Source organism: Petromyzon marinus, chromosome 37 (genome assembly GCF_048934315.1).
Source record: "Petromyzon marinus isolate PM22_M1 ecotype Great Lakes invasive population chromosome 37, UKy_Petmar_22M1.pri1.0, whole genome shotgun sequence".
NCBI lineage: Eukaryota > Metazoa > Chordata > Hyperoartia > Petromyzontiformes > Petromyzontidae > Petromyzon > Petromyzon marinus.
In genome coordinates this window covers 13,550,422-13,575,528 of record NC_133703.1, presented here as the reverse complement: position 1 = coordinate 13,575,528, position 25,107 = coordinate 13,550,422, and the positions used below count along the sequence as shown (strand labels likewise).

General features: G+C 49.3%; 1 protein-coding gene across 1 annotated transcript; it reads right to left on the bottom strand.

Annotated features, from left to right (window-relative positions):
- Positions 1-3,997: 3,997 nt before the first annotated feature.
- UTP6 (UTP6 small subunit processome component) lies at positions 3,998-25,090 on the bottom strand. The gene is made up of 20 exons (XM_032967358.2): positions 24,942-25,090; positions 23,109-23,280; positions 22,775-22,859; positions 21,754-21,795; positions 21,255-21,347; positions 21,046-21,093; positions 20,577-20,640; positions 19,868-19,986; positions 19,116-19,193; positions 18,733-18,814; positions 17,601-17,682; positions 16,007-16,215; positions 14,825-14,901; positions 14,605-14,682; positions 13,780-13,959; positions 13,239-13,319; positions 12,661-12,770; positions 11,405-11,471; positions 10,810-10,885; positions 3,998-7,887 (listed from the first exon to the last, which is right to left on the bottom strand). The coding sequence occupies exons 2-20, from the start codon at positions 23,198-23,200 to the stop codon at positions 7,727-7,729; spliced, it is 1,824 nt and encodes a 607-aa protein (XP_032823249.1). The 5' UTR covers positions 23,201-23,280; positions 24,942-25,090; the 3' UTR covers positions 3,998-7,726.
- Between the last annotated feature and the right edge of the window lie 17 nt (positions 25,091-25,107).

Here is a 25,107-nt window from a genome sequence, read left to right as displayed (position 1 = left end):
GTGTCTGGTGTCGGAGCAGGCGGAGCATCCGTTGACGTCAGCCCTGTTGTAGGGGCTCCAACAGGAACAGGCGGCGCCTCGGGAGCTACTCGGGGAGGTTCTGTGGGCGCACAGAGAGTGTTTACCCCGCATGTCATCCCGTCCCGGGTGGCCCGGCTCATCGGACGCATCAATCACCTGCCGCTCAGGAAGTGGAGATTAATCAACAGGACTAGGTGGCACATATCTTTTCAGCCTAGACGGGTGGACAATCCAGTGCCGGCGACCGAAGCGGATACGAACACACTGTGGCCGTTGGACCTCCACAACCTCAACAGGGCCTTGCCAAGGGCGATTACATTTTGGGGACGTCCCAACAGGCACCTGGGGACAATAAAGCCAAGCCTTTTGACCCTTTTCCAATGGAAGCCCGGAACCCTGACTGCAACCCCAGGGGTTTGCGCAACCTTAGGAGTATTAGCATCGGTGACCCAGGTGGAATGGTCATGGAATCCTGAGACAAAGCTTGTACACTGGCGGCAAGAGGGAACATGGTGGGAGAACGCAAGAAGTGCAACCGACGGCCCGATGGCATCTCCACACAACCCTGGTCGATGAGTATTCTAATGGGCATTTTGGCCAAGAAATCCGTCCCCAAAAGGAATGGCACCGCCAAAGCCTTTGAGACTAAGACGGGCCCCTCCTATTCGATATCACCAATTCTAATGGAGGCAACAATGTGGCCCAAGATACCCAAACGACCGCTGTTTGCGGCAACACAAGCCCCTTGAACCAGCCGTAATGGACCAACGCTGCGTGGCAACAACCCAAAGATACATTCAGATATAATGGTGGCCGACGCACCCGTGTCCACCACAACCCAGACTTCCACCCCTTGGACAGAACCAGCGACCGCGGGGGAACCCGCCTTGGCCGCCACAACCAGATGTGTGAGCGCATTCCATTGATGGACCCACTTAGGCCACCCGGAGAATGTTGACGTCAGTGCCAGAAACAGTGTCACCTTTTCACGAGTCTCTTACGTAACATTGAATTTATATAACTAGAAATAATTACAGCCCCTGGGAATTTCTCCTTGACAAGAGGCAGTCGTTAAATTTTGACAACGGTGTCAGAGATTGTCTTCATACAGGCAAGGTCATTGCAACTGTTTTGCAAATGCCACCATCAATGTTTGTGTGTGAAAAATGTGCAATCACTTGATGAACTTTTAAAAAGTAGCTAAAGTTCTGAAAATATTAACTTGAAAATGGTATACTTTATCACTGGGCTTGCACTACGTTTTTTAAACGGATATTTGTTGCTCAAAGTGGTTATGAGTAAAACATCATACCTCCTGAAAATGTCTCACTCAAGACCTGGGTGTATAATTTGGAGATGTTTTCTGAAGATTGAACTGGAGACTCAAATGTATACATATTTGCTGACGATATAGTGATTATAACGTCCAATGGGAATGAACTGTAGTTAACTGTAGAAGGGCTGAATAAAGGCTGCAATGTTGGGTTCAGGATTAATGAGGAAAGCTCAAACAATTGAAGATGTCCGTCAGCGGCGCACATCTTGAAAACAGCAGACGATGTGTGTGACCAGCAATTGAAGACGGACTGAAATAAAGAAAAGATACTCTTTGGGTCTTTCGGTAAAGTTGCGTAGATAGAAAAATAATTTTAAAAATCACGACGTTTTGATCACAACACAAGCAATCGTCATCAGGTGAAAAAATACAGCAGGCGGACTGCTGAGGCAGGAAGAAATATAGCGAGAGGGCTACTGCAGCCAACGGTTATATAGGTTTGAGATGGGTACAACCCAAGGGTAAGTGGGCGGGGCTAGAGATGGAATTTGCAAGTAAATGTAAGATCGCAGAGCTAGGTATACCTCGGCTATTGTGTTGCTAGAGATTAGCATGTCAATCTGTTAATGTAACCCCACGGCTACGGTGCTGAAGAAGCCATTGTATTGCTCGAGATTAGCATGTCAATGTGTTAATGTAACCCCACGGTGACGATGCTGAAGAAGCCATTGTATTGCTCGAGATTAGATATTAGCATGTCAATGTGTTAATGTAACCCCACGGTTACGGTGCTGAAGAAGCCATTGTATTGCTCGAGATTAGATATTAGCATGTCAATGTGTTAATGTAACCCCACGGTGACGATGCTGAAGAAGCCATTGTATTGCTCGAGATTAGAGATTAGCATGTCAATGTGTTAATGTAACCCCACGGTTACGGTGCTGAAGAAGCCATTGTATTGCTCGAGATTACAGATTAGCATGTCAATGTGAGACAGCTCCCGCAGCAGCAGCTGTGTTAATGAGAGACATTCAGCCTATTAACGAACGAGCGCCACCGCCGTATCGAGGAAAAGGGAGCAGCAGCTATGTTAGTGAGACATTTAGCCTGTTAATGTAAAGACATTAACAAGGTAATGTAACTCAGAGAGTCAGAAATACCTGCTAACATAGGCAGGTAGGATGGAAGCATCACAGCCAGTTATGACTTTACCTGGTTAATAACGTCCTTCCAATGATTGCTCAATTTGTACCCATCTTCTCGGTTGAAATTGTGTCTGTGTTTATATATCTGGATGGCTACATGAACAAATCGTTTTTGATAGCCAGTGGGTTTGCATAGTACCTTCATCTTGGAGAAATCAATTTCATGTGTGCCCACAGCGTTAAAACAATGATCAGCCACGGCAGGTGTTGGTTCTACCATGTTTCAGATCTGCCTCGTGTTCGCAAACACGGTCTGAGACATGTCGCTTAGTTTCCCCAATGTAACTACTGCGGCAGGCACAGCTTAGTTTCTGATCCCATCTGTATAGGACAAGATTCCTGACATGCAATATCCCGGCGTCAACAAACTAAGCTGTATCTGTGGCAGCAGTTACATTGGGGAAACTAAGCAACATGTCTCGGACCGTGTTCGTGAGCATAAGGCAGATTTGAAACACGGTAGGACCAATACTTCTGCCGTGGCTGATCATTATTTTAATGCGGCTGGCTCACACGCAATTGATTTCTCTAAGACGATGGTACTTTGCAAGCCCACTGGCTATCAACAAAGATTCGTTCATGAAGCCATCCATATATACAGACAATTTCAACCGAGAGGATGGTTACAAACTCACCAATCATTAGAAAAATGTCATCAACCACTTTGGGTCATGACTTGATTTGTGTTTTCTTGTCAAGGGAGCACAGGTCAAGCCGTGACTTGATGTCATTTTTTTTATCTTACCCCACATATGCCCCGCCCATTTCGTTCCAACACCAAGACGTTTTGTGGCACTGCATGTTGTGCTTCACATTGGTGCTCCGACCCCAGGGCACATGCCCCACCCACTTCATTGCGCAGCGGGAGCTCTTGTGCCACACCCATTTTTGAAACCTTTATAAACGGTTCCCTTCGGTGACCTTCTCCCCCCCCTTTCCTCCTGAAGACGATCGCTTGTGTTGTGATCGAAACGTCGTGGTTTGTTTTTTATTTGATTACCGAAAGAACCAAGAATAAGTCAACATTATAGACTGCCAATACGCTCACCAAGCTTAAAAACCAGGCTACAGTATACATTAGACTGCCAGTACACTCACTACAATTATGAACCAGGCTAGTCTACATTAGTGTGTTTTGTATTAACTTGTTCATTATTATACACACTACCTTTTACCGAAAGAACCAAAGAATATGAATTCCTGCAGTCACGAAAGTCAAAATGTATAGTTTCGTTTATTTTTTTATCAATGCTGCCATTCAATCCGTGCAGACTCGCACATTTTGAGTCGGACGTTTTCACTTTGATTTTCACTAAACCGAGACCCAATGTATAATTTGTCACCATCCTATTCCTTAAATCCGAGTTGAAACCAGCTCACGCAAATTCCACATTTGCACTTTGACATCCGTTCCGCTCCGCTCGCATGTCCCTTTTCGGTCATCCGCTTGCTATGTTGTTACTGTAACTCGGCACAGACGGTACTCACGGGGAAATCCTGAATAAAAACATTTATTACGTCATCTTGCCAACACAATTACAAGGAATGCAAAGGCAAGCGTTGCGTGAGACAGAATTAATTCAATGCACAATCACTATCACAACTATTATACGGAAGTAATTTTAATATTTAAATTGTTTTAATGGGGTTTTGCCCCTACACTCGGATTATGTATTGGTGGTCAGGTTTCCACGTGCTGGAAAATAGCCTGAATTTTTGTGGAAGTCGCTAATATCTTGCTAAAGTGTGTTAAAATGTATAATACAAAATGTTTAAAGTTCTATATCATTCTGTTTGAAACCGATAACTTAAATATAGTTGCTTTGGGGAGAGGGAGGATTGTTTGTACCATTTGTGATTCATGGAAATTGACGTTCACTTGAACAAAAAATGTAAACAATCTGTCATGGCGTCAGAAGGCATCACTTTTTACATGGCATCTTTTAGATTGCAATGCCACACGGTCACAAACTTAGCTCACGATAATTCCTTGTTGTGACGTCACAAACATGTGGTGACCAGCTTCGACTGCTTGCGCAAAAGCAGCTCACGCCTCTCAAATATTTTGTAGATGAATGCCGTTGGGTAATGTTAGCAAGATGAGTTTTAAATGCCAATATGCAAATCAAACCAGTCCCACAAGCCTTCCTCCAAATTGAATTGCGAAATTCAGCAGAATGTCCTTGGGCAAATGCTTTTAACTGGTTTGAGGCAAAATAACTCAAACAAGTTCCTACGTGCGCCTTGATGCTACTTTTATTGGAGCTGGCTGCCACACTCTTGAAAGGGGCTCGACTCACCATCCTGCCGAAAGTTCATATCCCAAGCCGATCATCATCCCTCGACTTTGTGGAAAGCCAACAGCGGTCGTTCATTTACACAACCTGGACCCCTCACCTTGGGAATGCAAAATCACCACCACCGGCTCAGGGCTGCCAATACAGTGAGGGAAAAAAAGTATTTGATCCTTTGCCGATTTTGTACGTTTGCCCACTGACAAAGAAATGATCAGTCTATAATTTTAATGGTAGGTTTATTTGAACGAGAGACAGAATAACAAAATCCAGAAAAACGCATGTCAAGAATGTTATAAATTAATTTGCATTTTAATGAGGGAAATAAGTATTTGACCCCTCTGCAAAACATGACTTAGTACTTGTTACCTGTATAAAAGGCATCTGTCTACAGAAGCAATCAATCAAATTCCAAACTCTTCACCATGGCCAAGACCAAAGAGCTCTCCAAGGATGTCAGGGACAAGATTGTAGACCTACACAAGGCTGGAATGGGCTACAAGACCATTGCCAAGCAGCTTGGTGAGGTGACAACAGTTGCTGCGATTATTCGCAAATGGAAGAACCACAAAAGAACTGTCAATCTCCCTTGGCCTGGGGCTCCATGCAAGATCTCACCTCGTGGGGTTGCAATGATCATGAGAACGGTGAGGAATCAGCACAGAACTACACGGGAGGATCTTGTCAATGATCTAAAGGCAGCTGGGACTATAGTCACCAAGAAAACAATTAGGTAACACACTACGCCGTGAAGGACTGAAATCCTGCAGCGCCCGCAAGGTTCCCCCTGCTCAAGAAAGCACATATACATGCCCGTCTGAAGTTTGCCAATGAACATCTGAATGATTCAGAGGACAACTGGGTGAAAGTGTTGTGGTCAGATGAGACCATGTGTTCGGAGGAATGCTGCCTATGACCCCAAGAACACCATCCCCACCGTCAAACATGGAGGTGGAAAGATTATGCTTTGGGGGTGTTTTTCTGCCAAGGGGACAGGACAACTTCACCGCATCAACGGGAGGATGGACGGGGCCATGTATCATCAAATCTTGGGCGAGAACCTCCTTCCCTCAGCCAGGGAATTGAAAATGGGTCGTGGATGGGTATTCCAGCATGACAATGACCCAAAACACACGGCCAAGGCAACAAAGGAGTGGCTCAAGAAGAAGCACATTAAGGTCCTGGAGTGGCCTAGCCAGTCTCCAGACCTAAATCCCATAGAAAATCTGTGGCGGGAGCTGAAGGTTCGAGTTGCCAAACGTCAGCCTCGAAACCTTAATGACTTGGAGAAGATCTGCAAAGAGGAATGGGACAAAATGCCTCTTGAGATGTGTGCAAACCTGGTGGCCAACAACAAGAAACGTCTGACCTCTGTGATTGCCAACAAGGGTTTTGCCACCAAGTACTAAGTCGTGTTTTGCAGAGGGGTTAAATACTTATTTCCCTCATTAAAATGCAAATACATTTATAACATTTTGACATGCGTTTTTTCTGTATTTTTTGTTGTTGTTATTCTGTCCCTCACTGTTCAAATAAACCTACCATTAAAATTATAGACTGATCATTTTTTTGTCAGTGGGCAAAAGTACAAAATCAGCAGGGGATCAAATACTTCTTTCCCTCACTGTAGAAGAGAGCACCACCCCAGTGCCTTGCAAGCAGGGAGATGCAACTCTTGCCCAATTAACTATTACAATTTTTATTTGACAGGTAAGGCCCACTGAGCTACATAGCTCTTTTTCAGAAGCGACCTGGCCACATGTAATAGCTGAACTGGCTTGTGTGTAAATTTAGAGAAGCCCAATTACTCTAAACGCATGTTTCAAAACGTGGAATAAAAACCCAGAAAAATCCACACAACTACCAGAAGAAACATCAAACACCATCTATATACAGCAGGCGTCAGGGTTGGGATTGAACCCACAACCTCCTCCTGTATACCAGGTGACGAAGTTAACATCTCGCTACCGTGGAGATTACTTGTCATTCAAGTTCAAAACAAACTCGATGATAGCAGCAGCCCCTGCCAACTATCACCTTGCAAAACACAAACATGCAGTCGCAAATAAACGGCAATTTCCATCATGTTGGCAGCAGCAGGCAAGTTTGACGGTTTGTATATTGATTTTTTTGCATTCTGCAATTTAATCCCATTGCCCTGATCAACTGTCACAATATGGGCTGAGGAATCGATTACCCTTAAAATTTCAAGACGCTTTGTATACATTGTAAATTATTGATACTCATGCGCACAATCCTATTGGTGTTATCATGAGCTTAACGGCTTAAGGATCGTTGTTAAGCGATGAACGTTGTATGCAAGTATTTTAATTCTACTCGACTCAGATTTTATCCACCCTCGGTGTGGCCTGGCTGTTATTGAGGGACGCTAAAATGGTCGAGTTAGAGTTAAGCTTGAGAAGATTGAGGATGCAGCTGTCAGTGATGCAGAATGACTTCAGGTGCGGGCAGACGTCGCACAAAGTCCGCATGAATGCTCCTCACTCCAGTGGCTGCAGGGGCCACACGAACCCCTTGAGTACAAGACGCGCACTTGGTTTGCGCCACGCGCCTCGACGCCGAGTTGACAGTAATCTAGGCAAGTGTGGAATTGCGCAGCGAAACCGAAGTAAACGCAACGCGCGTGGATCGGCACTGCCGCAAACTAAACGTTGTCCACTTCCCTCTGGGACCCTCTTTTTGGACCGCGCCTTTCCTGTAAAGCCGCGTCCACACCCGAGCGATCGATTGCGCAACACAACCACTCTTGAAACCATGGAACTTAAATTGCCTGTCCACGTGTGGACGTCGCATGAGTCCACGCGCGAGCGACTCGGTTGCACCGCTCGGTTGTGGACTCGCCTGTAAGGGGGGCGTGGGGGGAAATACAGGGGGCAGGGTGGAGTCGCGGGCGCCCGGCATTGTGGGCGCTACTGAAGGTGCCCAGCCTGCATGAGCGCGAAGCGCGAGATGAATAAGTCCACGTGCTCGGCCGCGAGGGTCCGCACGGCGCGCCAGTGGATTTTGCCGCAGGCCTCGGGCCGCCCCTTGGGGTGACGTCGCTCCTCCAGCACGTAGGCCAGCCACAGGTCTGGGGCGGCGGGCGAAGCGGACGTGACCCAGCAGGGGAACGAGAGGGCACATACGACATCGCGAGCGATCAGAGTTGAGATTACAAACAACACTTTGCAGAGGCGTTAACGCTAAAGCGGAAAATGCCTTTCCACCATTGTTAACACCGCCTTGTTAACTATAAATACATACAATGTAATGGCTCTTCTGTAGAGTACAGCGTTGTGGAGTGGCAACACTCATGCCTCACAGTAAGAAGACCCTGGGGTTTCGTTTACCAACATTTCTGCATGCAGTTTAAAGTTATCCCCCCATTCTGCATAGGTTTCATCCTAAAAAAATAACGATGGAACTTTAATTGGCCAAACATCCCCATGCTGAAAGATTACCTACAAATTACTCAATAGGGATCATACGTAGCAACAACACTCCCCACCCCTCCCTACTGCTGCGGAAACTTGATGGGACCCTCCTGAAAAAAGCCTGAAACAGACTCAGGATTTTTCTGGGTAAAACAAGCAGAATAACACAATTTTTGTTTCTCGGTATTGTGTTATTTCGTAATTGCTTATGCCTAAGTATAGAAAATGGCTATTATTCCCCACAAACTTTGCTTTTGTGACCAGGACAGTGATATTTTGAAATGTACTTATTTTCAATGAGAAAACAGGCGAATGTGTCTTTTCGTTCACATAAAGTCAGAAAAAAACATGAATCAAAATTAACATGTATTTATACTAAAGTAATACAAAAATAATTATAAAAGATTCAGTAGTTTTTCGAGATTTACGATAATACTGGAAATCACTTTGACGAATCAACCCCCAAATGTAGTCTCCCATCAGGTCCTCGTGATACTGTCCTTGGTAGAGGCATTCAAAGTCCAGTATATCCTGGTGGAAGTGCTCGCCTTGCTCCTCCGAGTACGCTCCCATGTTCTCCTTGAATTTATCAAGATGAGCATCAAGGATATGGACTTTGAGGAACATCCGACAGCCCATTGTGCCGCAGTTCTTCACCAGAGTCTCAACCAGCTCCACATAGTTTTTGACCTTGTGATTGCCCAGGAAGCCACAAACCACTGCGACAAAGCTGTTCCAAGCCGCTTTCTCCTTACTAGTGAGCTTCTTGGGGAATTCATTGCACTCCAGGATCTTCTTTATCTGTGGTCCGATGAAGACACCGGCTTTGACCTTTGCCTCAGACAGCTTAGGGGAGAAGTCTTGAAGGTACTTGAAGGCTACCGACTCCTTATCTACAGCTCTGACAAATTGTTTCATAATCCCCAATTTGATGTGCAGTGGTGGCATCAGCACCTTCCGGTGGTCCACCAGTGGCTCCCACTTGACGTTGTTCCTCCCCACAGAGAACTCGGTCCGCTGTGGTCAGTCCCGCCTGTGGTAGTGCGCCTTGGTGTCCCCCTGCTGTCCCAAAGGCAAAGATAGCAGGGAAACTTGGTAAAATCGCCTTGGAGACCCATCAGGAATTCCACCATTTTGAAGCCTCCGATGACCTCCCAGCCGTACTGATCATACTTCAAGGCGTCCAGCAAGGTCTTCATGCTGTTGTAATCCTCTTTGAGGTGCATCGAGTCAGCCAGGGGAAGAGACGGGTACTTGTTACCATTATGGAAGCAGCACAACTTTTTGAGGCTCTTGGATGAGCTGTCGATGAAGAGGCACCACTCATTCTGGTTACAGGTGATTCCGATTGCTTCGAATAGACTGGTCACATTGTGGCAGAAGCAGAGCCCATCTTGACAGGTGAAGAAGCTGCCAAAAAGGTTGGTGACGCTTCCTCTGATCTGCGACTTGCACACTTTGTTCCAACAAGTTCCACTGCTTGAGCCTAGACATCAAAGGCTCAGCATTGGACTTGGTAAGACCAAGATCTCTGATCAAGTCGTTAAGCTCTTTTTGGTTGGGGTAGTATGGGTTTCTCTCCTCAGCTCCACCTCTGAAATTGTCATCTGGATCTACACAACGTCTTCCTCACTCTCTGACTTGCTGCTCTCTTCTAAAGACAGCTGCTCTCTCCCGCCAAACTCTTGGGAAAGGGAACTTCATGGCTCTCTTTTCCTCTGTACCATCCTATTAAAATACATTTATTTCACCCAGGACTAATGTGTAACAGATTCTTTCAACATTTTTCAAATATGATATATTTTTTCAATAACATTGAAAATTGTCAAACATTTAAAAATTTAAAACTTTCACAATTTAAAAAATTAACACATTTTATAATATAAAATTAACACATTTTATAATATAAAATTAACACGTTTTATAATATAAAATTCCGAGTAACAATTGTCCATTTTACCTTCCAGTTTTTTTGGATTGCTCGCAGGTGAAATGAGGTGCCCAGGGTTTGTCTTGACCCCCAACAGGCATGCCGAAATATGCCTTGTAGGCCTCACACATCTTAGCAGATGCTTCCACAGAGTACTTTTTCGCTCATGTCTTGATAAATTGGCCACAGACATAGCAAAAATGCTTGCAGCCTCTTGATGCCATCTCAGAAAAATGTAGATATCCACTTAGGCAGCTGGAACTAAGCTGAACTGGTGGGCTTAAGGCCCCTGTATTTACATTACTATTTATATTACTGGAAAGTTCTAGAATGTTCTAAAAGTTCCTCCAAGTATACTCAGCACTGAATCTATCTGGAATGTTCTGTAAAATAGGTAAATTTCTAAATATTACTGTCCTGGTCACAAAAGCAATGTTTGTAGGGAATAATAGCCATTTTCTGTACTTTTGAGGCATAAGCAATTAGGAAATAACACTTACTACCCAGGAACAAAAAAAAAATTGTTAAAGTGTAATAATCTAGGCTCTGGCAAGTTGTTCCCATCAGCGAGGGTTCCACCAGCTCCTGAAGGCCATCGTGCGGGCCACACGTGCGTGCTGGTGAGCGGTGCACTCGGGACGTGGCTCACCAGGCTCCGTGGCACCGAACTCGCGCAGAGCCCGCTCGTAGAACTCGCGAAGCTTCTCCATGTTTCCACCGGCGGCCTGTGTCCCGCATGGCAACAGCAGCAGGCAGCGGTCACTCGGCGCGTAACGACGCAACGTATTCGTCAATTAAAATTGTTCGCTAATGCTCGTATGTGGAACTTCTTTCGCGCTGTACGTAGCCAACCATGCTAATCGGAGGTGCAGGGGGAAGGACAACTAATTAAACAAAAAAATCAGTTCTTAAGAAGACACATAGAATCGCGAGACGCGCGTCGAATCGCGCACGTGAGGATCACTGATTCAGGATTCATTCACGTGGTATGATGTCACACAGAGGCAAGCACAGCCGGTGTCATCGCACAAACGAGCCAAGGATAAAATGGGAAAATACAAATGAGACGGTAAAAACCAGATGGGAATAGATTCTTGAAGTGAACTGCGACACTGACTTGTGAATCCCTGGAGGACTGGCTCGTTCCGAACTTGACCCTTTCCCCTGTAATTCAGACATTTTAACTACGATGCTGAAAGACGCTGCGATGATTTTAGTGGTGGCAGGGTGAAGGGGGTGTTCACCTGCTCCTTCTCGATTGCAATCATCCGCTGGAAAAACTCCTTCGAGTGGGGCCTGCATTCCTGGAAACTAAAACAACAAACGATAAGCAATCGGCGACACATGCAACAACCACACTGGCCAGAACAAAGCAAGTGTAGTTCATTTGATGCTAATCACAATGTGTGTCATTGACATACCCTCACTGCCTCATCATCCCTCTGGGATTGATACAATGAGCACCACTTTATAGGTGCACCACTTTGTAAGTCAATGGTTGTCGTATGAATGGATACATGTGTGGCTGGCCCTCGCCATCGGAATGTGGAATTTCCACCGCAGACTCAGGACCACCACCGCTCACTTGGGACCGAGGGAAACGTGTCATACTGCTCCAGCCGGGATTCCGTGACTACGTAAAATACACAAGTGGCTACGAATGTACACGACAGCCAATTTTTATTCAACAAGAATGTTTGTAACCGGACGAGCGGTCCTCCTTCACCGTGCACGTAATGTGGCAGCTGTTAATTTTGGTCCCCGTGTCTACCTGCTGAGACGAGCCAAGCTCATCTCTGTTGGCGAATCTGAGGCTGTAATAGATATTTCACATTTCCACGGCGGGAGCCAATTCCTCCACCATTAACTTTCCAGAAATCATCTCTCAGATATCAACTTTTGAGGAGCAATTTGGGCGATTAGATTCCCGACTTTGGTTTCAATTATAAACCTCCTCGCTAGGCCATGCACGATAACCGCAGTGCCACTTGGGCCGGTAACGCAGATCACCATCTAAAAACTAAATGAGTTTAAAAACGGTTCAACGTTTTGAAAGAACATTTGATGGTGGAAAAAGTGACAGTCGTTACACCATCTGTCGTAAGACATGCTTTGATTAGGTTCTAAAACGAGGCTGTGTGCATGGTACGTGCGCTGTACGGGTGATGTCATTCAGACATGCAGGGCATGATGGGACGAGCGAGCCAATGGTCACAATTGCACTTCTTTCTGTGTAGATATTACCTAGTGTGGATTAATAATAATCATTCAGCACCTGTAACGCACAGTTATCGTTCACTCTCTGGGACAGAGAAAGATTCAGAGTTGTAGGAAACCAGATATGAGCAGGAAGGCAACCAGAACCGGTGCCTATAATTACGCAAGCTCTGTGGTCCTGTATTGGGAAGACTGTTTCCAGATTAATTTCTCATCATCTACAGATGGTGTTACACTTGATATTAGTGGTTAATAATCTAGCAGCCAGCAATGGTGCACGAACCTCTGGAAGACGCTGTGGGCTTTCTTGTATCCTCCATGCTTGTAGGCCCAGTTGAGGAACCTCTTCTTGACCGATATCGAGACTTTCCGTGCTGAGCTCAAAGCTAGTTTCTGAAAATAACAACCAAAACGGCCGTGAAATAGTGCTGCCGTAAGGGAACACACAATGAAAACAACACACGTTCTGGCAAAAAAAATAAACGTGCAAATCCTGCTGAGGAACGGCCGATGTCAGTCTATGGATCTTTGTGATCTGATTACATATCTGACGCCATGCAGCCAAATAACTGCTCTGTGTGAAAGCCGGAATGTTTCCGACGCACGACCTTCTCTTATCGTCCCCACCTAATTCTGCATTCACATTGCAATTGCTAGTCACACCATACATAAGACACCACGGCATTGAAGAGATGAGACGAGTCCACCGTTGGGAAAGATTTATCTTAACCCTCCGCTCATGAATGACATTGGAGCCACTGCCACCAAACGGCTCACGAGGGCCACCGACCGAATCTCTTGTACGAATGGCTGCTCGGTTACATAAGACGTTCATTTGCGCTGTGGTTGCAATTGCGGTACCTGGTACAGGGCCTCAGTCTCCGCCTCGGGCTGATTGGCGTTGCTCCATTTCAGCCAAAGGATGACCACCGGCAAGAGTTTCTGCATTTGCAGAGACACGCAGATGGACATGAACAATAAACGCACATGAACAATAAACACACGTGCAGCCCTTTTGTCAATTCACTCAATAAACAGCGAAGGGCCTCTCCATGTCATGCTGGCTGTGGCTGTTATTTGACCACAATTCACTCGGCTGGTCAGTGCGGGCTGGTGAAGGTAGGAAAGAGCATAGACGTGGGAGTTTCGTAGAGTGCAACTATGGATCTTGTCTGCACTCCCTTCTTCTGTTGATGTGAATATTACGTGCGGTTCGTTTATAAACGGTAGGCCTCGTGGCCTGCGGGCCGTGGGAAATGAAGTGCACAGGTCGGGTGGCTCCCTGTCCCTGCCCTACCCCCTCGGTTGGACAACCCGTGACGCACGGCCATAGCGGCACAATGGCAGCCGCGTGCCTCTTGAGCTGCGTCCGCTCAGACCAAGCGCTCGCGGAGCCTCGCACCTTGTCAGAGATGCGCTCGGCGGCCTCCTGGAAGAGGCGCGATGCGTCGGCGCTCGACTCCCCGACGTGAAGCCGCAGGTGGCAGAGCCAGGCGTCGCACGAGAGCGGGTAGCGCTCGCACATCAGCCGTGTCACCTTGCCCGCCTCCTCCTCCTGGTGCTCGCCGAGCAGCACCTGAGCCTTCAACAGGAAATTGGGTGGTGGCGGCAGCAGCGGCGAGGATCAAACGAGTACTGTAAGCCGCGTCGGGGGAACCGGGGAAAACGCCGACACGAGGGTGTGACACACGTCGCAGCGCGCGGTTCCCCCCCTCCGATTGTATTTGATTTGCGGGGTCACCTTCTGAGCCACAACCATGTCACATGGTGCACGAGACAGCGCCATGCGTAGCGACGCCGTTGGGGAGCGCTCGTGGCATGTGATGATGTCATCGCCTTGGCCGAAGAGGCTTATCTATTTAGGTCTGAGAATAGGTTTTCCCCTTTTTTTCTGGCAACAAAACAGGTGTTAAGATGTTAAAACACCAAACTGAAATCTTTTACAAGGAATCATGTCTGCATTGACCACAAGTATTGTGGTCAGAATAAAAACAAAAAACTTACTCTGATAATATATTTAGGACTGGTTCTCTATTGCCAATTTTAGGGACAAGTATGCCTAGTTTTCGATAGGCTAAGTCCCTAATAACATCACAAATGTATTCAATTATGTCATTTTTCTGAGATAATCATCACGAGAGTTATAATGACTCCCTGCGACAGTAGATAGACACAGACTGAGGAATGTAGGATGTCATGATCCTGGAAATTGACGTCAAATCCTCACCCATCTCTTGTAGAGCTTCTCCGACAGCAAGCTGGCCTGGTGAGCCCGGTCAAACAGTGCCAGGGTCTGTGCGTTCCACTGCAGAGAAAGAATCAGTCGGCTTCAACAGACGCCTCGACCAACACTGCATCATACTGGGAGAGCGAAACAGTGCTGGGTGGACAGTGCTGGGTGGGCAGTGCTGAGTGGGCATTGCTGGCTGGGTATTTGCTGTGGGCACCTTGGCCAGTAGGTTTGCATTGGAACTCTTGGACATCCTTCGCAGGCAGAAGTTGATGAAGCAGCTCCACATGGCTTCTGTGGGTCACAGCAGACACTGGGTCAGCAAGGGCTCCGGGTCAAACACCGGAGGTGGCCAATGGCTCGGCGGTCCGGGCGCACGGCCGGCACCACCGAGATCCAGGGCTCGAGTCCAGGTTCAGGCCGCCTGCGGTTACACTGCGTTACTCCTCCGTGTAGTGGAAGTGCGGACTCTCACCAGCCGCACAACACCACCACCGCTACCGCGGGAATTGTCGTTTTTTCACTTAAGTTATCTCCACTCCAGCTACGATACGACTGGTTCCCCACACGTCTAGTAAGTTACGCTGGTTTACGTGGGAAAGCCGCACAGAGACTCAAGACTCTTTCCCAATGGTCTTGCTAAGTTCTTGCATTTGAGGATGACAGTTGCTATGTCTTTACCAATCAGGTAATTTGCAATGTAATAAACATTTTTTAACTGTGCCTCTGGCAACAGAGAGGCCTAACTCTTCTTCGAATGACATCGCGGGATCTTTAACATCCACCGCGAAGGATACGGGATGTGATTATGGTATTAACTAGGGAAGCCTGCAAGCCATCTGGCTACCATGAGAGATTCGTTCATGAGGCTATCCACATATACAAACACAGAGACAATTTCAACCGAGAAGATGGATTCTGGCTTAGCAATCATTGGAAGGATTTGATAAACCATTTCGGGTCTTAAATGATTGTTCAGGCTTACTGTGGCTTTCAGACCGAATCCATTATTTTCGTCTTCCCCCTCCTCTTTTCCGAACATAGATGGACTCGTCCATCTGAATAACTGCCAAATCGCTCTCCGTGGTGCTAACGTAAAAAAAACCCACCACTTTTTTCAAATTTTCTTGCTGTGGTTTTCACACCTGATGATTGCTTGTGTTGCAGTCGAAATGTCGTGAGAATTTTATTTTTTTATTATTTTGTTTCCCTTCTACGTGACTTTACCAAAAGAACCAAGAATATGAATCCCTGCAGTCACGAAAGCTTTAAATCAAAATTTAGGGAAGCCTGCTCGAGTCCAAACCGCGAACCTCTGCAACAATCGGCCAACGCTATCCCGCCGGGCCACGTCACGCTATGCACGTGAACTCGCGTCGCATGCACGATGACTCCTGACCTGTGGGCAGAGCGGCAACAGCCTCCTCGTAGACAGCGACGCAGCGCGCCACGGCGCCCGTCCAGGCCGTCGTGCCCGATCCTTCGGCATCGCAGTCAGGCTCCGCGGCCGACATGCCGGCAGAGGCGGCTGTGTCATCCTGGGCCCTCAGCTGGTGGCGCGCCACCTCGTCCCACGTATGGTGGTCGTCGGGGTACCGGCTCTTCAGGCTGCCACGCGGACACGGCCGTGAGCTCTCGCGGGGCACTCCGCCGTCAACGCAGTCGGCTCGTCGTGTTTCACTGGCTGCCGATTCAACTCGGGGTAAACGGCAGGGGGTCACGGCTCGCGGGTGGGTTTGGTTTTTTTGCTGTTGCGGTGAACGTAGCGCCCCTCGTGGCTGCGGGCTTCACTTGAGCCAACCGGGGGTGCGAGACATTGCCATATTTTTTTAGAAGGTAAATCGAAAAAACAATTAAGCACAGGAACCTAAGTACAATTACTTTGTTTCATCAAACCCCTGTATTTATTAACATTTACATTTTTTTACGCTTGAGAACCGAAGGGGTGCAGGCTGCAGTTAAGATAAAAAACCACTGGCTAAGATTATTTAGATTATTTTACTGTTATAAATTTCCACGTGACAAGCCACTTTTTTTGAGCTTTCATTTGTGGCCAGGTCACTTCTGAAAAGAAGCTAATAGCTCAGTGGGCTTTACCTGATCATTTAAAGTAATTTGTTTACCTTTCATATACTTTGCACTATCATGTTTTTGTATTGTTTGTTGTATCGTTCTGACCCCCCCCCCTACTGCACATCTGTAAAAAAAAGAGCTTTATAGCTCATAGGATTCCTCCTGCAGTATAAATATTCTGATTTGATTTCCTTGTCTGCGTGTCTGTCGATTCGATTCCGAATCGGCTCTTTGCCAATCCATGACCGGATAAAGACCTCCCCCGCGCCATGTGGGTTCCGGGGGTTGTTTGACCGTACACTTCACAAGCGCTGGTCGGTGCGGGTTGGTGATGGCGGGGGCCTCGGGGCCGGTTCAGGCAACAGCTTGCGACCGGCACGAGCTGCGGCTGGGAATGTTCGCAGCGTTGCGCGCCAACCGGTGTGCCAAGTGCGAGCTACGACGCGTCGTTCCATGCATGGTTACGGTTCAATCATTTTTTACTCATTTTAATTTCTCGTTTGTATTGTCCCTCCGTTGTCTCATTTGGCACAGCCCCGTTTGGTCCATCGGCCTAAACATTGCATTTAAATTTGCAAACAATCTGGAAACAAAACAACGCGTGAAACTGGAGGGCACGCGTCGGCGGCACTGGAGTGGATGTCAATCGATGATGCCCAATGCCAATGGAGGGGAAGACCGTCCTGGTCTGTGCGGCATCACAAAGCATCGCTACTCAAGGCACAGCACCGAGGACAAAGGCCGACAACAATTTTGTACTGAAATCTAATTTGTATTATTTACATTGGATGTCTTTACAAGAGTTGCCGTGACCCCTAACCCCACCCCACACGCGATTTTGAGCACCGCGGTATATTTTAAGCATCGTAACGAATCACAAACGCAGGCAGAGAGCACAGGGGAGAAACTCGGGTACTCACGTCTCCCAGATCTCCTTCTGGAGCTCCTTCGTGAAGTCAAAAGACTTGGCGATGGATAGGAGCGTGATGTGGAACTTCACGCCTGGTGGACACGGAGCGGAGCGGCGACGCCGGGTTTTAAATGCACACCGTCCAGCCAGGGTTACCCCGACTGCTACTGGCACGCGTCGTCACGAGGAATCCACAACACATCTCGCAGTGCGGTGCGGACCCTTCGTGTTGGAACAGCACAGCCCACAGAAGTGGGTAGCACGAAACTCTCTCTGAGATCCATTTAAGTGACCTCTGCTCCATACAGTAGTGGACAGCAGCGTTGGGAGTAGTAATAATAATAATAAAATAATGTAAACTTGGAATGTGGCATTGCACAGTATTCGCCAATTCTCGTAGAGAGGACGACTCAGAGGTGCAGGGAACCACAGATGAGCGGGAAGGCAACAGCCATACGGTCAGCCGGCGCCAAATTCCCCCCATAAGCCCTGCGGTGCCCTACACATGGAGGTGTTATCGGTCAATGACGAGACCAGAGCGTCTGTATAAAAACCCAAGCGTGGAAGGGGGCAGCGCTCCATCCCAAGCTGGAGTCTCTTCTTGCTGTACACCGCCCTTCTCCTGGCGAGCCAGGGTACGAGCTCCTCATCGATGCCCACGGCAAGGGAGTTTGGTGACATTTGTCCTATGATCCAGCAACCCTCGCTGCCTCTACAGTGCTGAATTACAGGGCACGTGTGTAGTCACCACCGGCGAGGAACACACAACTGTAATGGTTAGTGTAATCAAATTAGCGCAGCATGCACTGTAATCCTTTAAATACGGGCGTATTACAGGGTTACAGTGTATGCCGCACACTCTGCTGTAATCAGATCACCGGGAATCGGCACGGCCAAGCACATTTTTCCGATCCATTTAATTTATTTTTACATTTGACCATTGTTAGATTAAAGATGAATTCCTCATAAACGTCCAGACAGGCTCAGTGGCACCAGTGCCCCTGCGCTTGGCACACCCAATACCGTCCCGCATGTGCACTGTACACCACCGGCGCACCGTCACGCCTGTCCGGGTTTGTGTTGCAACGACGACGACAAAAGCTGCCGTCGTTGGTAGCGAGCCGTGCCTCGCGCACACACACCTGAGATCGTCTTGGAGGCGTTCTGGTAGACGCGTTGCGCGATCTCCCCGCTGAGAACGTTGTCCGGGAAGTCCTCCTTGGTCTGCGGAACGGCGTCGCACACAGAGCGCCCCACGATCGCTCACTTGCACGCACCCCCCAAACGCGATGAACGCAGTGGCGGTGATGGCAACGACAGTGGGGGACAATGAGAGCCCCGATGGTGGCGCGGAATGATCGGACGACAACTATGACGACAAACATGATGGAAATGGGTGACAATTGGGCGAGTACCACGATGATGACGATCATGGTGGTGGTGGTGGACAATGATCAGATGGGGAACCGCAACGACGACGGTGATGGTGCGTAACGACTGGGTAAGCTCCCGTGCCAACGCTTACCGTTTCTATCTTTGCGAGCTGCAGCACCTGCTGTACGTTCCGCAGCCTCTCCGCGTGCATCAGCTCCATGCGGAAATACTGCAGATGGGAGGGGTGGGGGAATAATGGAAATGTTATTAAACTTCTTTCACACCATACGTAGCCAACCGTGCTAATCGGAGGTGCGGGTGAAGAACATACTAAACATGAAAAGCAGTTCAAAATAAATGAGTTTTCAATCTAGATGATTGAAAAGTGTAGAGCTCCAGTGGCTTCCTAATGTCCGAAAGAAAATAGAGTTCCAGACGGCCGCAGAAGCGCATCTGAAAGCACGCAATGTGGTGACCGTCTTTGTTCGATGGCTCGCCAAACGCCGCTGCGAGGATGACCAGAGTTTGCGTGATGGTTTATGCTCCTTGACGAGATGAGCGAGGTATCGTGGTTCATTTGTGGCAAGCTCTTTCTGTGTGTAATGAGTGCGACCTTATCATGCAGTAGTTCAGCAACTGGAAGCCAATGCAGCTCAGCGAGCACTGGACGTACACAGTCGGACCTTGCAGTACCTCATTCATTGATAACAATTACCCACCCGCGCATTTACTGGGTTCCCAGGGATCTCGGAAGAAGTTCTGAGATAACAGCTTCCTGCTCTTCGAAAGTGCTCACTGCTCGCTCTGTCTCGTCGCGGTGGAGCGGCGATGGATCGAGCTGAAACTGCGGCGTTCTAACCGCGGTGCTGTGGCGCCGTAAACGAACACGGACATAAAAGTCACCTCCTGGTAGAGCTTGGTGCTCTCCGGGTTGAAACGAATCGCTCGCAGCAGGAGTCTCCGCGCTCGCTCTGAGGCCTTGTTGTCTTCCATCTCCCACTTGGCTGCCAGAATCCACAGCGCTGGGGGCGCAGCGAGGGAGACAAAGGTCAGAGGTAGGCAGGGGCAGCGGTGGTGGTGGTGGAGCACGGGGGTGGGGGAGGAGTGGTGGTGATAAGAGTCCAAGGGAGGGGCGGTGGTGGAATACAAGGGTGGGTGAAGCACGGGGTAGGGGTGGTGGTGGAGCACAAGGGTGGGGCAGTAGTGGAGCACGGGGGGGGGGGCAGTGGTGGAGCACGGGGGAGGGACGGTAGTGGAGCACGGGGAAGGGACGGTGGTGGAGCACGGGGGAGGGGCGGTGGTGGAGCACGGGGGAGGGACGGTGGAGGAGCACGGGGAAGGGACGGTGGTGGAGCACGGGGGAGGGACAGTGGTGGAGCACGGGGGAGGGACAGTGGTGGAGCACGGGGGAGGGGCGGTGGTGGAGCACGGGGGAGGGACGGTGGAGGAGCACGGGGAAGGGACGGTGGAGGAGCACGAGGAAGGGACGGTGGTGGAGCACGGGGAAGGGACGGTGGAGGAGCACGGGGAAGGGACGGTGGTGGAGCACGGGGGAGGGGCGGTGGTGGAGCACGGGGGAGGGACGGTGGTGGAGCACGGGGGAGGCATGCACCTGGCTTGTTGGGATGGATCGCGAGCATCGTAGTGAAAGTCCTGCCCAGCTGCTGGCGGCATTTCTGCGAGTGGGGGAATGGCGTCACATTGGTCAATGCACCGTCGTGCGCAACCGAGGGCACAAACCCCTCCCTCGCCGTCTCCCCCAAGTGCGACCTTGAATAACGAGCTGCACAGTCACGCAAACCGATGCCGTGACCTCGTTAACTTGCACATTGCTAGAGGGCAGTCAGCAAGGACACAGGGGCTGTTGGGCAACAGGTTACGGCAGGTCGACTAGAAATGGAATTCAAAACACACGACGATTGTCAGATACGGGCGACACTGCGTATTTATAGGCACGACACTGCGAAGCAACGCGGCTAACTCCGGTGCATTGTTCAGACCCAGCATCACAGTCGTCCTTACAGCACGCGTCTCGACAACCGCCCCAGTGGCCGCGCTTCTCGGAAATCTGCGCCACTCACCCACTGCTTGCAGAAGTCGATGTGCGTCAGCCACATCTGCACGTCCTCCTGCAAGACAACAGAAAGAGATGGCAAATAAAGAGTGGGCCCCCCCCCGTGCGACCCGGGCAAATACACGAGCCGAGCCACTCGCTGGGTGCCCGGCCGCTACCGCAGAAGGAATGGCGATGCACGGCGAGTGACGGGACGTGCAAGGGGAGGGCGCCCACCTTCCACTTGTTGGTGGCGCGCGTCAGCAGCTTGTTAATGCGACGGACGCTCGCGACCTCGATCTCTTCTTTCTTGAACCTATAGCCCGTGCGCTGCGCGGGGGGGGGGGGGCAGGTAGGGCCACGTCACCACAAGACGACGGCCACGGGTAAAACGTTGAGGTCGCCACACGTCAAACAAACTCGTCCAGAGACTAAACGAACGAGTCCTTCTGTTGGGTGTAGGACGCGTCACGGCTACAAGAGATGATGGTCCCGACGGAGGACTTAATCCAGTAGTGGACTGACCACAGCTGCTGATGATGAAACGTTAATGTGTTTGTGGGAGTGAAACGGCGTTCAGAGACGATGGCCAAAATAGTGCCACAACGAATTCTGACTGAGTCCTCCACAGAGGCCCGGCTTGCTACGTTGGTCACCAAAACCGATAAACACTCTTAAATGAACCCCCAAAACCCAGAGAAAATCGTCGTGGCAGATGAGCCAGATGTCCACGCACCTTACGCCGCTGCTTGATGAGCTCCAGGAGGTTCATCTCGTACTGAAAACACAACAAGGAGAGAGAAGACACTTGTAAAGTTGTTTTCCGCCGTGACATTTTAGTGCACAGGCGCTGTTTGAAAAAAAAAACGGCAGCACTGGATAGAAGACGGTAAGTACAGGTTAGTGAAGGCGGCGAGGTAAAGATGTGCGAGCATGTTAGTGCAATACAAAAGTGTATATTTCTGCACTGCCCACAATGAAGCGCGGCCACGCAGCCGTCTACGGCCGAGTGAGAAACCAGAATGTTCAGGCAATCAACCCCAAGCGAGGCGCAACGCCGGAGTTAATCCAACGCCGGAGTTAATCCATCGCCGGAGTCGACTCCAACCAGCTCTCAGGGCTGCGTCTCGACCTCTAAAACTCAGGCTCAGGCTAGAGTCGCTCGGATGGTGGCGAGATGTTAACTACCTCGCCTGGTACACAGGAGCTTGTGGGTTCTATCCTGATTTTTAAAAATTGTATATTTGGAGTTTGCATGTCTCTCCCCGTGGTCGCGTGTATTTTTCTCCGGGTCCTCCAGATTTACCTCTACATTTAGAAACATGCATTTAGAGTATTCGGCTGCTATAACTTTCCACATAAGCTTTGAGCTTTCATTTGTGGCCAGGTTGTTTCTGAAAAAGAGCCATATAGCTCAGTGGGCCTTACCTGGTAAAATAATTTTATAGGATGCTTCCAAAGACCACGCGAGAGTGAACGGTTCAGCCATGGCTCGGCTCAGGCTCAGCTCTGGCTCAGCTCAGGATCAGCTCATGTAAATAATCCTGAGCATAGCTGGGACCACGCTCAAAAGCCGGCTCACTTGAGCCAGACCAAAGTCTGAGCCGAAGTGTGAGTAAGAATACGGGCTGGAGCCTGCAGTCTCAGTGTGACCACCGTCTCGGCGTGGCGGCGATGGCAGCGGTGATGCGGAGCCACGCTCCAGGCGGCCGAGCCCCCTGGCCGTGTCCCCCCTGGTCGCCTTCCACTCTCCCCACCTGCACGTAGCTCAGAAAGTCGTCCTTGCTGATCGCCCGGCGCTCCAGGCGGTACTCGTGCGCCGTGACCTTCTTCAAGATGCACCTGGCAACGGGGCACACGCAAGGAGTCAGCGGTAGCACTCGACGCTGTGTGATGGTGTGTGTAGCTGTGTGATGCTGTGTGTAGCTGTGTGATGCTGTGTGGAGCTGTGTGATGCTGTGTGGAGCTGTGGATCTGTGTGTACCTGCGTGGAGCTGTGTTGAGCTGTGTCGAGCTGTGAGTAGCTGTGTAATGCTGTGCGAAGCTGTGCGATGCTGTGTGAATCTGTGTCATGCTGTGTGGAGCCCCCACTTAATCTCGCCGCTGGAGAAGAGCCCCACTCGCTCCAGCTGCTCCAGCTCTGGGACTCGCTCCTCCAGGCGCCGCTGCACATTCTCCGCCATGATCTCTCTTCCTCTTCCTCCTGCTCCTGCTGCTCGTGGTCACGCCGCAGCTCCGCTTCACCGCCCTCCTGGTGCCTGACCTGGGGGGAAACACGTCACATCAGCACTTTAAACCTCTCTCTAAATTAAACTATTTTTACTTAACCAGGTAAGGCCCACTGAGCTATATAGCTCTTTTTCAGAAGCGACCTGGCCACAAATAATATCTCAACAAAGTGATGCATCACGTGGAAATTTATAGCAGCTAAATACTCCAAACGCACGTTGATTCTAAATGTAGAGGGAGGACCCGGAGAAAAATGCATGCAACCATGGGGAGAACAGGCAAACTTTAAATATACAGGTGTCAGGGTTGGGATTGAACCCACGACCTCATGAAAACCAGGCGAGGTAGTTAACATCTCGCCACCGTAGCGCCTCTTTCTCCATGGTACCACACACTTTTCAGCTTGCTATAGCTTCTCAGCACACCCAATAAAAAATATATCGTTGTTAACCGTTCATTCTGCAGTGGATTGATCATGACTGATAATGTGTGTGCATTGCTTTCCCAATTGACATTCCACTATGGACGAACTTAGTGCCATCATGGAAATGTGGAATTTCCACAATCGTGTCGCTCTCCCCTCTATCATCGCCTGTTCCCCTGGCCTCGTCTTGATTCAATTAGAACCACAGACAGTGAGTCTTTGGTTAAATCACTCACGCCCGGGGGCATGTCACCGGCTATAAGTGGGGTGTGTCAGCTGTTGTTGTTGAATTGGTAATTGTTTGGATGGCCCTGTGATCGCCTGTTTCATATTTTTATTTGTATATCGATGCTTGTTTCAATGTATTTAATAGTGTTACTCTGATGTCTCTGTGTCCGTCTCGATGTGGTAAATGGCGGCTGTTGTCTTTGTTCGTCTGTGTCGGTGTTGTTAATGGTGATAATTTGTATTATTATTAAGTCAGTTGACCCATGGCACCTGGGTTTGCCCAGTGACCTCCTGCCAGCGGGCGTTAGGCACTTCACGTGGCCTTAACGTGCACATAGCCTGGCACAAGCGCCGTGGTGACGTCACCGCCACTTAGTGGCGAATGGCAGTTGTTGTGTTGTTAATGATAATGCCACTCATATGGGGAAAGTTTCCCAAGAAGGTCAAATAAAATCTCCAACGTGATTTTGACTTCATCCAAAGTCCATTTCCATCACTAAATTTAAACATAAATCCCCCAAAAAACGCAAATCATGCTCTTTTATTCAAATTCAGGTTTCATTTCCTTCACCTATTACGGATATCAGAACCACACCAGTGAACGTTTTGTGTGATAATCTATAACTAAGATCCCCCGTGTAGCCTGTAACAGACTGCAAGGGGCAAGTTCTGGTAGCGGAGTAGCACCTATAAAGGCCTGCAACGACACACAAGGAGGGTGGGTGGCCAGCACCACGCGCGGCCGCCTTTGTCTCTCCAGTGGCGGTGTTTGCACACCGCGCCAAGCGCTCATTTGAGTCGACCTAGGGGGAGGACAAAGACCGGTTCAGAGATAATCGTCACCGGTGTTGACCGTGAGCGGGAATCGAACTCGGGACGCCGGGTTCGTAGCGCAGCGCCCACCGGGACTGCGCTCAACCACCAACCACCTCGAGCGTGGCCGATAGATTCTCCGTTTTTGCGATGTCGTTACTCATTCACAACCTGGACAACCGATAGTGTCGCGCAAAGGCGGCAGCGGCGATGATGATGATGGGCCTCACCTGTGACGAGGACGCGGGGCCCGCTGAGGGTGGACTCCTTGACTAAAGGTGGACGCGAGGAGCACGTGGCGCTCACGTGGAGGTAAAAAAAACCTCTGCCCTGGCAAGCGCCTCCTGAACCCTTCCCCCTTCCGAATACGGGGTGGGAGTTCAGATTTTCCAATTC

Coding starts and splice junctions, on each gene's coding strand:
- UTP6 (XM_032967358.2), bottom strand. CDS start 23,200: ATGGCGGAGAATGTGCAGCGGCGCCTGGAGGAGCGAGTCCCAGAGCTG. Junction 19,987..20,576: donor GATCCATCCCAACAAGCCAG/GTGCATGCCTCC, acceptor CTGCGCCCCCAG/CGCTGTGGATTCTGGCAGCC. Junction 11,472..12,660: donor GCCCACAGCGTCTTCCAGAG/GTTCGTGCACCA, acceptor TTGTTGTTTTAG/TTTCCAGGAATGCAGGCCCC.